Source organism: Poromitra crassiceps (assembly GCF_964638095.1).
Source record: "Poromitra crassiceps genome assembly, chromosome: 27".
Classification (NCBI taxonomy): domain Eukaryota; kingdom Metazoa; phylum Chordata; class Actinopteri; order Beryciformes; family Melamphaidae; genus Poromitra; species Poromitra crassiceps.
Genome location: NC_139650.1, coordinates 11,713,670 through 11,728,711, shown reverse-complemented (window position 1 = coordinate 11,728,711; position 15,042 = coordinate 11,713,670). Strand labels below are relative to the sequence as shown.

The following is a 15,042-nucleotide window of genomic DNA, read 5'->3' as shown; positions in this document are numbered from 1 at the left end:
GGCAGCTGCGTTTCACTTCCTTGTTTCACTTCCTTGTTTCACTTCCGGGTTACCCGGTCCGGTCGCTCTAGAGAGCCCCCTGTTGGCGCGAGTTTAGGCAGACTATAGACTTAATAATCACCTAAGGGAGCAATCTCAGATACACACGGCTTTGGTCTCGTCGACTATTAGAGGTAAGATGTGATGCATTGATATTAAATTTATACTGTTTAATAACAATCGAAAAAGTTGCTCGTAGCTGCTTTAAGTACTATACTTAAGTATTAATACTTTGTTACATTACACCACTGCTCGTAAGTGTCTGTCTGTTGTATTGTAGCTGGGACATGTTTTTATAGAGCTTCTCATATCATATATCTGGAGCAGATCAATCCTGCTCCACCCATGAGAACCAGGTCAGGTCCAAATGTGAAAAGTTTCAGCTAGGAGGTATTTCTACAACAGCAGCACTAAAGTGAAACGTGTGTGTGTGCATAGAGTCCAAATCAAAACTAAAACATGTCTTCTTAAACGTTGCTATGTTTCTGTCCTTGTTTTGCATTTGCATGGAGCTCATATCTATATCTAAGTGTTTACTGGTTGGTACAGTTTATAGTTGTTAACTCTTGTTTTGATCTACAATGGTGGGTGTAGGAGCTATGTAAGTTCTTGCATATTTGCACTAGGGTGGTGGGAGTGTCACTATGGGTGTGTACTCAGTGGGTACAGTATAATATACGATACATTAGCCCAACCTAATAATGTGTTTTTTGTTGAAACTTAGTACAGTATTGATTACTACTTATTTAGTGTCTGTCCATCAAAAAAGTTCAGTTAGTACGATGCTTGTGATATTTGATATTTTGTAAGTTACTGATCCATTTTCTCCTCTTGTCGAGATAAAACCAATTACTTTTGAGGCCCGAGCCTCAAAATGCGTCTATAATAAGTTGCAGAGGCCAACGTGCAAAACAGATGCTGTGATGTTTGGAATACGCCTGTAGTATGTTTTACTGTTGATATGAAATTAAATGATAACTGGGCTGACAGTTGGATGGAAAAAAAAACAGTTAACGGTAAGTGTTTACTGGTTGGTACAGTTTATAGTTGTTAACTCTTGTTTTGATCTACAATGGTGGGTGTAGGAGCTATGTAAGTTCTTGCATATTTGCACTAGGGTGGTGGGAGTGTCACTATGGGTGTGTACTCAGTGGGTACAGTATAATATAGTATTGGACTCACCTGTTGACCTCAGCTGGTTTTGGTCATGGGGTTAGGGTTAGCATCGGGAGCCAAATCTTGTGTTGACCACATGGTGGCACTGGATTGCGTAGTTTGACTGTGTCTTTTGCCTCTCTTTCCTCTGCACTGATGCATGGAAGCAGCTGTTGTGCAGCATTGTGATATAGAAAATATTGATTTTGACAGTGGGGTCTGCACCAAACAACTATGTTCCCTTCTGTGTAGATAATAGATTTGCAGGCCAGACATCTCTGTAGCACCACAGTGTTTCATTGAATGGTAGCTTGTGATACATTTGACCTTTGCAGGTCAATTGCAGCTGCTCCTGGGAGTGGATATAGAGAGCCGCCGGAACGAGTCCGGAAAACATCGATGCTAACACTCCTGGTTCTTCACTGTTTTCGCCTATGGGATTTTTGAATGGGTTTTTTGGCGCGATGCTTCTAATAAGGTCTCTGGGGAACGCTGGCTTAATCAAACGCGAACCAGTGTTTAGTAATATCATCTTCACACATGAGGACCACTTTTATGAGTTTTGAAGCTTTTACGTGCCGTTAAACGGGCGGCTAGCTACACTGTTGAGTCGATGGGGATATTATACGTCAATAACGTCATCACTTCAAAGGACGAACACGGAAATTCTCTTTCCCTCAGTCTCTGTGTATGAGACTGACTGACAAGTTGTTCTGCTTGTTTTCACAGCTTCTTCTTCTTAGTTACAAACTACTAAATAGGTTGGAAAGCTGGCAGAGCAGAACTAAACAACCTTCAGTCAAAAGTTCTTTCTATACCTGAGAATAAGGACCTACGCTTCAGTGGGGTTAGTTGAACCCATATGAAAACTTTGGCCGATACGGATAACCATTGCTGTAATGGTCGATAAACGATATTTACAGACGTCGATATGATCTGCGTAAGAACAAGTTTCTATGATAATCAAATTTTGTACATATTGAAAAAAAACATGTAAACACTGAGTTTGAAAAAGTAATCTTTCTTCATTTCCAAAACATTTGGAAAAGCCCATAAATCATAGATTTACCGCATTTTTTCCTTTCAAAATTTTAGTCAGTACCGATATTGTCGTGGTGAGTGTGTAGACTGTATATATTGTTGTGGTGAGTGTGTAGACTGTATATATTGTTGTGGTGAGTGTGTAGACTAGAGGACCCAATTGCAGGACAACAGGAGGTGGATGATGAGTAAACCCAACACTGGGTATATTTAATGAAAGAACAGGTAACATATAATGACAGGTCACAGGGACAGAACACACTTGAACTTGCTGACGACCAGACAAACACTGAGAGGTGAACAGGAACATAAATACACAGAGGGAAGTGGTTAGACATGGGAACAGCTGAGTGATTATTACTAACAAGACACACAGACCGGAAACTAACATAGATCTGCTGCACCTAGACAGTGAAACATGAGGAACCTGAGGGGACTGGAGACATAAGGAAAGTCTGACAAAGTCACAATCGTGACAGATATGAACATTTGCTCATCGGACCGATACAGATGTATTAAAAATGACTAACATCGGCCGATATTGATATGATTGCCAATATATCGTGCATCCCTATCATATTTTATCCAGGGGGTAAATAATAATGAATGAATCTAACGTTAGCCCCACTTTCCCCACTACAATAAAGCAACTGTTTGTACATAGCATCACCCAGTGCACGTCAGGCAGCTCAAGATAGAATTACCTGCTGCAAGGCAGAGCAATTTAGAGAGAGAGAGTGGCGTCAGCGGAGGACCAAAATGCATCACTCATTAGCCAATGAACAGCCAGGAAGGGGTCTCGTGCTACTTTTGCATGCTAAAATAAAGCTGATAATGTACAATTTGATAAAAAAAAAAAAAAAAACTTTCAAAGTACAACACAAACTGCTGCAACTCGACAGTGCTGCTTAATCCAGGACCAGCATGTTACATTGTACAGTGATGATAGTGAGAACGTCCCATGAAAAGTGTGGTTTCACTCTCAAACGACCGTACATCAGCGCATGAATAGAATCACGAAACTTGTTTTGACTGAATAGGCGTTTCAGTTCTCAGCCCTGATAGCCTACTACTCTGTGCTGCTTTTAATCTCTCTCGACACAACACATTGACTTGTTGAATTGACTAAAAACGAACAGTTACAAATCAAAGTTTTACCACATGGGTTAAGGAAATGTGGTGAAAACACGGCTAACTTCTTCATTTCATTCGTCTCCCTGCAAAGCGCAGAGCTCCCCGGGAGCTGCGGAGGTACACGCGGCTAGAAACACCTTCAGGTACGCGCTGTGCGGTTGCGGAGGGCGCGCCCGGCGCAACGACGTCGTTTTCGGCGCGCGGCCCTCGCTCCTCCCCCGCGCCTGGCTCACCACAGTGACCATAAATGAGCCCTAAGCTTGTCAGAAGTATTAAAGGAACACTCCGCCCATTTTCAACCAGCTTTGTATCATTAGAACATCAGTAGTATATCAGAAAACTGTAAACGGTTTTGAAGTCTGTCATTTAATTTGACAGTTATTGAGTGTTAAAGTGTGGACCAGTGACATCACTGGTCCACACTAACTCAAATTAATAACTCATTAATTCAAATCAACTCTCAATAACTGTCAAACTAGATGAATGATGAATAGTTTGACAGTTATTGAGAGTTGATTTGAGTTAATGAGTTATTAATTTGAGTTAGTGTGGACCAGTGATGTCACTGGTCCACACTTTAACACTCAATAACTGTCAAATTAAATGACAGACTTCAAAACAGTTTACAGTTTTCTGATATACTACTGATGTTCTAATGATACAAAGCTGGTTGAAAATGGGCGGAGTGTTTAAGTATCGACACTAAAATATCCTTGAAGTGCCCAAACGAACTGCTTGAATTCAAGAATTCAACATCATTTGCCATCATGTTCCTTCATTCTGCTCTGGTTGTCATGGTATTAACGTGTGGTTTTCACAGAGCACGGATGGGAACTGCTCAGACTTGGCAGTGGGAGTTTCTCAATTCCACTTTGAAATACAGTTGAAGTCCAAACCACAGAACCTGCTGAGCTCCTGGGATTAAGACGCCACAGCAGCTTTGGCAATTTCAGTTAGCCTTATTTACTTTGACTGCTGAACTCTCAGCTTAGCTAATGGGAGTAAATCTGATCCGTTTACACTTATAGGTTAATTAGCTTAGCTAATAGGAGTAAATCTGATCCGTATACACTTATAGGTTAATTGATTTGAACTGATCCATATACACTTATAGGGCTCTAAGAGCTCTAAGATCTGGCATTCATTTACAGTGGCGACACTCACAGACTTATCCTGTGGCCTGTAAATCACGTTGGACTCATTCCAGTATGAAATCAGTCTCCTTGGCAGCCTGAACTAAAGCAGTGTTCAAAAAGTGCTGCTGGATCTGTGCCAGAGAAATGGCAAAAGCAAAAGCAGGTCTGCTACTTTGAGATCATTGAAAAGAAAAAAGATTGGAATCACTGAACACAAAGTATGAACCTTCTTCCAACTGGTAAACGGCTTCACATCCAAAAAGGTGCCCTGTGTTTGTTTGTTTGTTTGTTTGTCCGCAGGATATCTCAAAAAGTTATGAACAGATTTGCACAAAACTTTGTAGAAAAGCAGCTCATGACTCATGGGCCAACTTAGAAATGATTAACTGTCCGCACCCACCGGCCAAAAGGGGGCGTGGCACTGGCAATGGGCGTGTTCAATCACAAACAAGGTGCCTCACTTTCAAACGGGTTCAGGAAACCTTGTAGAAAGGTTGGCCATGGGCCAAGGAAGAACTGATTCACTTTCCACGCCCACTTGCCACAAGGGGGGGGCGTGTTAATGGGCGTAGCCGATAGCCCGTCGCAAAAAGGTGTCTAACTTCCAAACGGATTCGTGTCAATTAAACCAGGAAACTTTGTAGAACGGTTGGCAGAGGTATGCACTCTACCCAGTGCCCCTCTAGTTTGTTTATTATAAGATAAGCTAATTGCTTATCTGCTGACCTCGGTCGAGTCAGTGTGAGAGACTGAAGTGGACTATAAAAGCAGCAGATATGATTCAGCAGGATCATTGTGCTTTTTCCTATTCTGGAGCAAAGGCAAATATCTCTTAGTTCTGTGTGTGAAACTAGGAGAGAGGGGACAATAGAAGCATGCTCCTGATGCTCCTGATGCTCCTGATGCTCCTGATGCTCCTGATGCTCCTGATGCTCCTGATGCTCCTGATGCTCCTGACCTGAACCTTTTCTGTGTACGAGGGTTGGAAGGCGCTGTGATGCAGAAGCCATTGTTGCTTTGAAACCAAACCTGTCATGAAAACCCTGAGAAACTTTTGAACTCTACAGGATCTGTTCCACACTGTATTTATACAGGATCTGTTCCACACTGTATTTATACAGGATGTGTTCCACACTGTATTTATACAGGATCTGTTCCACACTGTATTTATACAGGATCTGTTCCACACTGTATTTATACAGGATCTGTTCCACACTGTATTTATACAGGATCTGTTCCACACTGTATTTATACAGGATCTGTTCCACACTGTATTTATACAGGATGTGTTCCACACTGTATTTATACAGGATGTGTTCCACACTGTATTTATACAGGATGTGTTCCACACTGTATTTATACAGGATCTGTTCCACACTGTATTTATACAGGATGTGTTCCACACTGTATTTATACAGGATGTGTTCCACACTGTATTTACACAGGATGTGTTCCACACTGTATTTATACAGGATGTGTTCCACACTGTATTTATACAGGATGTGTTCCACACTGTATTTATACAGGATGTGTTCCACACTGTATTTATACAGGATGTGTTCCACACTGTATTTATACAGGATGTGTTCCACACTGTATTTATACAGGATGTGTTCCACACTGTATTTATACAGGATCTGTTCACACTGTATTTATACAGGATGTGTTCCACACTGTATTTATACAGGATGTGTTCCACACTGTATTTATACAGGATGTGTTCCACACTGTATTTATACATGATGTGTTCCACACTGTATTTATACATGATGTGTTCCACACTGTATTTATACAGGATGTGTTCCACACTGTATTTATACATGATGTGTTCCACACTGTATTTATACAGGATGTGTTCCACACTGTATTTATACAGGATGTGTTCCACACTGTATTTATACATGATGTGTTCCACACTGTATTTATACAGGATGTGTTCCACACTGTATTTATACATGATGTGTTCCACACTGTATTTATACAGGATGTGTTCCACACTGTATTTATACAGGATCTGTTCCACACTGTATTTATACATGATGTGTTCCACACTGTATTTATACAGGATGTGTTCCACACTGTATTTATACATGATGTGTTCCACACTGTATTTATACAGGATGTGTTCCACACTGTATTTATACATGATGTGTTCCACACTGTATTTATACAGGATGTGTTCCACACTGTATTTATACAGGATGTGTTCCACACTGTATTTATACATGATGTGTTCCACACTGTATTTATACAGGATGTGTTCCACACTGTATTTATACATGATGTGTTCCACACTGTATTTATACAGGATGTGTTCCACACTGTATTTATACAGGATCTGTTCCACACTGTATTTATACAGGATCTGTTCCACACTGTATTTACACAGGATCTGTTCCACACTGTATTTATACAGGATCTGTTCCACACTGTATTTATACAGGATGTGTTCCACACTGTATTTACACAGGATCTGTTCCACACTGTATTTATACAGGATCTGTTCCACACTGTATTTATACAGGATCTGTTCCACACTGTATTTATACAGGATGTGTTCCACACTGTATTTATACAGGATGTGTTCCACACTGTATTTATACAGGATCTGTTCCACACTGTATTTACACAGGATCTGTTCCACACTGTATTTATACAGGATATGTTCCACACTGTATTTATACAGGATGTGTTCCACACTGTATTTACACAGGATCTGTTCCACACTGTATTTATACAGGATGTGTTCCACACTGTATTTATACAGGATCTGTTCCACACTGTATTTACACAGGATCTGTTCCACACTGTATTTATACATGATGTGTTCCACACTGTATTTATACAGGATGTGTTCCACACTGTATTTATACAGGATCTGTTCCACACTGTATTTATACAGGATCTGTTCCACACTGTATTTATACAGGATGTGTTCCACACTGTATTTATACAGGATCTGTTCCACACTGTATTTATACAGGATCTGTTCCACACTGTATTTATACAGGATCTGTTCCACACTGTATTTATACAGGATGTGTTCCACACTGTATTTATACAGGATGTGTTCCACACTGTATTTATACAGGATGTGTTCCACACTGTATTTACACAGGATCTGTTCCACACTGTATTTATACAGGATCTGTTCCACACTGTATTTATACAGGATCTGTTCCACACTGTATTTATACAGGATCTGTTCCACACTGTATTTACACAGGATGTGTTCCACACTGTATTTATACATGATGTGTTCCACACTGTATTTATACAGGATCTGTTCCACACTGTATTTATACAGGATCTGTTCCACACTGTATTTATACAGGATGTGTTCCACACTGTATTTATACAGGATCTGTTCCACACTGTATTTATACATGATGTGTTCCACACTGTATTTATACAGGATGTGTTCCACACTGTATTTATACATGATGTGTTCCACACTGTATTTATACAGGATGTGTTCCACACTGTATTTATACATGATGTGTTCCACACTGTATTTACACAGGATGTGTTCCACACTGTATTTATACAGGATCTGTTCCACACTGTATTTATACAGGATCTGTTCCACACTGTATTTATACAGGATCTGTTCCACACTGTATTTACACAGGATGTGTTCCACACTGTATTTACACAGGATGTGTTCCACACTGTATTTATACAGGATCTGTTCCACACTGTATTTATACAGGATCTGTTCCACACTGTATTTATACAGGATGTGTTCCACACTGTATTTATACAGGATCTGTTCCACACTGTATTTATACAGGATGTGTTCCACACTGTATTTATATAGGATGTGTTCCACACTGTATTTATACAGGATCTGTTCCACACTGTATTTACACAGGATCTGTTCCACACTGTATTTACACAGGATCTGTTCCACACTGTATTTATACAGGATCTGTTCCACACTGTATTTGGCACAATAGAGCATGTATTGTGTTTGTGTATCTGTGTGCTAAAGATGATTTATATTCTATTGTTTCTATTGTTTCCTGTCTTTTAACTAGCCTGGTAAAAACCAAACATCCTGATCATGTGACCTCACGTTCTGTTTTGCTCCATGGATCAGTCTGGACCCGCCCCCCAGCGATTTCTAGAAATTAGAACATAACCAGGCCAATCAGGCACCTGCGCCATAGTTGACAACGTAACCGACCAATCAGAGACGCCGCTGGCAAAACAGCAATAGACCCTTCTCACGGGGGCCATTTTGTGTTGAAAAGGCAGGATAAACACAGGTGCAAGCAAAACACTAATGAGGGTTTCCAACTTGCACGATTGGAATATTAATGTTAGTAGAGTAAACACAGCCATAAGTGCAGTTATTGCAGAAATAGACTCAACAATAACAACAAATAAATATATAATTTATATATAATAACAATAACTAAACAAGAACAAGAGTATACATACGTATGAACTAGTTCAGTTTCTTGGCGGAAAAGACGTTTTTGGATTGGATTTGGCGATGCTGATTGGCTGAAGGAGTTGTCTGTCAAGGCAAGTACCACCCACTGAAATCGCTGGGGGGGTGGGGTGTAAGTCCAGACTGAAACATAGAGCGACACAGAATGTGAAGTCATGTTATCATGATGTTTTTTTATCACGCTGAACTTCATCCTGGCTGTTAGAATTTATTTCAGTGGATAACAAAGCATTTACATGGTGTGTGTGTGTGTGTGTGTGTGTGTGTGTGTGTGCGCGTGCGTGTGTGTGTGTGTGTGTGTGTGTGTGTGCAGGTCACTCTTCGGCATGGCCATGGCTTGGCCTGTTGGGCAGAGAGAACACCCAGAGAGAAGAGGCTGCTGGTTCTCGTGTGCGTCCTGTCTGTCGGCTTGTTCGCCTCGCTCATCACAGCTGGGATCTTCTACAACCAGAGTGAGTGTGACGTTCTGCTGCCCAGACTATATCACGCAGTGGTGGAAGGTGGTACTGCAATGTTCTACTCAAGTGGAAAGGGTTACTTTGCTGATATTTCACTTAAGTAGAACCAAAAGTTCTGGTGTAAAAGTAAAAAAGTAGCTGATTTAAAATTCAGAGTAAAAGTTAAAAACGGAGTTAGTTTTTTAGAAAAGTGAACATGTGATCTTTTCCATGTAATTCTAAAAGCATGAGATGACGGAGTTCAGTCTAGATTATTTTCAACAACAAAGTCAAGTCAGATGACTGTTCATCGTGTAGGTCAGCGAGAGTGAGTCAACACTGTTCTGGTGAATGGTGCAGAGTGAGTCAACACTGTTCTGGTGAATGGTGCAGAGTGAGTCAACACTGTTCTGGTGTATGGTGCAGAGTGAGTCAACACTGTTCTGGTGTATGGTGCAGAGTGAGTCAACACTGTTCTGGTGAATGGTGCAGAGTGAGTCAACACTGTTCTGGTGAATGGTGCAGAGTGAGTCAACACTGTTCTGGTGTATGGTGCAGAGTGAGTCAACACTGTTCTGGTGTATGGTGCAGAGTGAGTCAACACTGTTCTGGTGAATGGTGCAGAGTGAGTCAACACTGTTCTGGTGAATGGTGCAGAGTGAGTCAACACTGTTCTGGTGAATGGTGCAGAGTGAGTCAACACTGTTCTGGTGTATGGTGCAGAGTGAGTCAACACTGTTCTGGTGTATGGTGCAGAGTGAGTCAACACTGTTCTGGTGAATGGTGCAGAGTGAGTCAACACTGTTCTGGTGAATGGTGCAGAGTGAGTCAACACTGTTCTGGTGAATGGTGCAGAGTGAGTCAACACTGTTCTGGTGTATGGTGCAGAGTGAGTCAACACTGTTCTGGTGTATGGTGCAGAGTGAGTCAACACTGTTCTGGTGTATGGTGCAGAGTGAGTCAACACTGTTCTGGTGTATGGTGCAGAGTGAGTCAACACTGTTCTGGTGAATGGTGCAGAGTGAGTCAACACTGTTCTGGTGTATGGTGGATGGTGCATGTAATAAATGTAATATAGTGCAAATTGCAAAACTGCAAAATAGTACACATTGAAATTGAAAACATATAGTGCAATGAAATATGTACTATCCATTGAATGAATAATGCAAAATAAAATTAGGGCACTACTACGTGGCATGGAAATGGAACCAAAAACTATTCACTATGTATGCAACCAAAATATAAACAAAAATCAATTGTTTCAGTCTTCTCAGGCATCAAACACATTTTTAAATGTCGTAAGTAGAGTGCAAACTGCGGAGTAAAATGAGGTTTCCAGTATTCCCGTCAGCAACACATGAGCTTAACGTTGCTATGAGATGACAACGTTACAGCAGGCTTTTAACGTTAATATCGTTAGCCAATAGCTAACGTTAGCAGCTAACGTTGCGGTTGCCAGTGAGCTAACAAGCTAATTAGCATGCATCTGCATTCGCCACAACGTGCTTCCTTTTGAGATGCTCGCGCATCATACTCGTGCTGCCATGATAAGCGAGTTCAGCTTATTTAGCAGATTTTGCATTTCACATTATTGTGGGTGAAATGCTCCCACACTTTGGACGTATGAGGACGGCTAGACATTTTTTCTGTGGAGAAGCACTGGGAGCTGCTTGTTTTTCTGGTCACGGTGATGTCACGTTTTCCCCGGATGATGGGTACTGCGCATGTGCATCAAAGACAGGACGGAGACGCCTGGAGGCCAGGCCAGCCAGTGAGGCCATCGCAGGCAGCAGCTTCGCGGAAACAAAACAGACGTTTTTTTCTTTTTTTCAGCAAAAAAACAAACATGCGATGACGTCGATTACCAAATATGTCGGCGACGATTTTGGTAATCGACGTCGTCGCGACTAGTCGACTAATCGTGGCAGCCCTAAAGTACAGTCATTCATATGCATCACATCCACAGCACCATGACAACCAAACAATGCCAATATCACATCTACTGTAGAAAGCAGCCGTGCATGTCTGTCAGCCCAGTAAGAACAATATCCAATGTCACTACAATCAAATATATTTTGAAGCGGTGCAGCCGCTTCTATAACTGACTGTGTGTGTTTGTGGGTGAGAGTTTGCACCCGAGATGTGTGGACGAGATTTAGCCTAGGCCCCGCCCCAAGCTCCCCGGTCTGCACACACAGTGCACAGACAGCTGAGAGACACAGAGAGAGAGAGAGAGAGAGAGGTCTGCACACAGTGCACAGACAGCTGAGAGACACAGGCGTAGAGAGAGAGAGAGAGAGGTCTGCACACAGTGCACAGACAGCTGAGAGACACAGAGAGAGAGAGAGAGAGAGCGGTCTGCACACAGTGCACAGACAGCTGAGAGACACAGGCGTACAGAGAGAGAGAGAGAGAGGTCTGCACACAGTGCACAGACAGCTGAGAGACAGAGAGAGAGAGAGAGAGAGAGAGAGAGAGAGAGAGAGAGAGAGAGAGCGCCATCTAGTCTCATCTCAGGGACGATAGTGTTTCAAAGCCGGTAAAACATGCACACACGCAGACACATGCACACACACACACACACACACACACACACACACACACACACACACACACACACACACACACACACACACACACACACACACACACACACACACACACACCTCACCCACGCACAGTTTAAGAAACATCTGGAAATTAATGGAGAATCCATTTCCTCATTGGCGAGACTTTGGCACGCTATAGAGAGCCGCAGGGATGACATATTTTTGTAGTCAGAATGCGGAAGTCCCGGACTTTTTGCCGCGATGCTTCTACTAATCTCTCTGGGCAACGCAAGATTAATCAAACGCGAACCAGAGTTCAGTCGCATAATCTTCACACATGAGGACCACTTTCATGAGTTTTGTAGCGTAAATGCGAGCCCTAGAAGTAAAAAGCTGGAGCTAAGCTAATCCAGAACTACACACTGTCGCATAGGCTTCCACGTCACGTCAGCGCTCAACCTGGACTGTTGTTGGATGTGTGCACTGATTACCCCGGGCTGAACGGGCCGAACCAGGTGAGGGAAAGAGAATTTCCGTGTTCGTCCTTTGAAGTGATGACGTTATTGACGTATAATATCCCCATCGACTCAACAGTGTAGTCTCATTTAGCCGTTTGCTAGCTAGCCGCCCTTTTAACGGCACGTAAAAGCTTCAAAACTCATAAAAGTGGTCCTCGTGTGTGAAGATGATATTACTAAACACTGGTTCGCGTTTGATTAAGCCAGCGTTGCCCAGAGAGATTATTAGAAGCATCGCGCCAAAAACCCATTCAAAACTCCCATAGGCGAAAACAGTGAAGAACCAGGCGTGTTAGCATCGATGATTTCCGGACTCGTTCCTGTGGCTCTCTATGGAGAGAGCGGTTCTAAACGCGCGCGCACACACACACACACACACACACACCGGCCATTTCCAAAAGTGACGGGGACATGTCCCCAGTGTAAAGGACACCTTCTGTGAGCTTGTTCATCCTGGAAAACCATCCCATCCAGACACATTGTCATCAGTGTTGGTTTCCTCATACTGTGTTTGCTCAGGGAAACTCGATGCCATTTCCTCCCATTCACCAAATCACACAGTGAAATAACAAAAGGAGCATAGATGGATTTTCCGTGGCGTGCCATGCTGCTAACCTCCCAACTTTGTCTCGCTGTCTGTTTTATGCCTTATAAGGAGCGACAGTGAAAGTTGTTACTCTGCGACGTTAGAGTTGAGTTTCCCCCTGGAATTGTACTCCTTCCCTTTAATTCCCAGTAAAGACACTGCTGGCCCAACGAGGACTGGCTCTCGTCTGAACACTGAACATGTTGAACAGCCTCTCGTTCCAGACAAGCTTGCCGTCCGTGCGTACTCACACACATGAGGGAGTGTGTGCTTAAAGGGACAGCTCACCCTAAAATCCAAAATACATATTTTCCCTCTCACCTGCAGTGCCTATTTATCCATCTCTATCGTTTTGTGTTAGTTGCCTGAGTTTTGGAGATATCGGCCGCAGAGTTTCTGCCTTCTCTCCAATACAATGGAACTGGATGGCTCTCGGCTTGTGGCGCTCAAAGTGCCAAACTCATTTGACCGAACTACGGCCGCTAGCTGCTAGCTAGTTCCTACATGAGACTGCAAAAGAAAATAGTTCCTACATGAAACTGCTCACAACAAGGTCTGTGCGTTGTTTTGAGTAACCGGGTCATGATTTCTGGAAAGATACAATGCTGTTGAGTTTTTCAAATGTATTTTTTTGGTGCTTCGAGCACCACAAGCCGAGTGCCATCCAGTTCCATTGTATTGAAGAGAAGGCAGAAACTCTGCGGCCGATATCTCCAAAACTGAGGCAACTATCCCAAAACGATATAGATGGAATAATAGCACTACAGGTGAGAGGAAAAATATGTATTTTGGATTTTAGGGTGAGCTGTCCCTTTAAAGGACTTTCAGGTCAAATGTTATTATACTGTTAAAACTGTCAAAATATCTTCCACACACTCATCCCCGAAATAACAACCCGGAGTGGCCAAAGTTCCTGCGCTGCCCCTCAGATAGTCTCTTCCCAACAGGCTTGTCAATATTCTAGGGAGCACCACACACGAAATGCTCGCATCATCCTCAGAGCAGAAAAACAGGTTTTTGCAAGTCTAATTTAGACAGTAATATTATAATAATAATAATAATAATAATAATAATAATAATAATAATAATTAATAATAATAATAATAATTTCACTGTACATGTTTTACTCTGTTTATCTCATTACTGCTGCTATACTATCATGCACCTTATCATTGTACATATTGTATTACTCTGACTGCCACTTATCTGCAATTTTAACCATGTCGACACAAAGCTCATTTACTGCTGCTACCTTTGATACACCCTGACCCTGTGTACATATTCTGTAAACAGCAAACTTAGGCTACCACACCTATAGCTGCCAAGACTGTTTATATCTGTTCATACGGTCTATATTTATGTTAATATCCGAATCCTTTTATAATATTTTATAATCTCTTTAGAATGTCCACAACATTTCTCTCTCACTTTTGGTCTGGTGGTTTCTGTAATTCTTTTCAGCTGCATCGCAGTCACAGGTCAAAGTGTTTCTGGGCCCCTGTGGTTTCCCTGCAGGGGATTCTCAGCTGAATTTAGATGAGGGTTTCCTTCATCTTTCTTCTTTCATTCTTCAGAGTGATCAGCCACTTGTTCTAGTAAGCAATGAGGTACAGTAACAAGAGGAAGGTTTCATAGCAGCGTACAGGTACAGGTACCATCTGTTACTTAAAGTTTACGGTCAATCTCTTACTCAGACAATTAGTTAGTGGGTCCTTAGTAACGGACGTGTGACATTGCTTCCTCTCAAGACGAGGTCCTCAACCACATCATCATCATCATCGGCTATTTATGTATATAGGGTTTTTAAAAGGAGAGGTTTTCCCTCCAGGTTATATATCTTGGCAGGGTACCGGTTAAAAATAATGCCTTCCAGATGGTCTGAAAACCCCCATGTATGTTTGGAGATCCTGCCATGAAATATTTTCTTATTACCCGCCGAGCTCATCACAAATGTATTAAGTTCATAAGCAAAAGATAGTATTGCCTGC

The 15,042-nt window shown here is 42.0% G+C and overlaps 1 protein-coding gene across 3 annotated transcripts in view; it reads left to right on the top strand.

Annotated features, from left to right (window-relative positions):
* ece1 (endothelin converting enzyme 1) overlaps positions 1–15,042 on the top strand; it is a 98,388-nt gene that overhangs the window by 13,194 nt on the left and 70,152 nt on the right. For all 3 annotated transcript variants that reach the window (XM_083661753.1, XM_083661754.1, XM_083661752.1), the window contains one exon: positions 9,278–9,416. In XM_083661753.1, the coding sequence (XP_083517879.1) occupies positions 9,278–9,416 (139 nt within the window). The remainder of the gene's footprint in view (positions 1–9,277; positions 9,417–15,042) is intronic.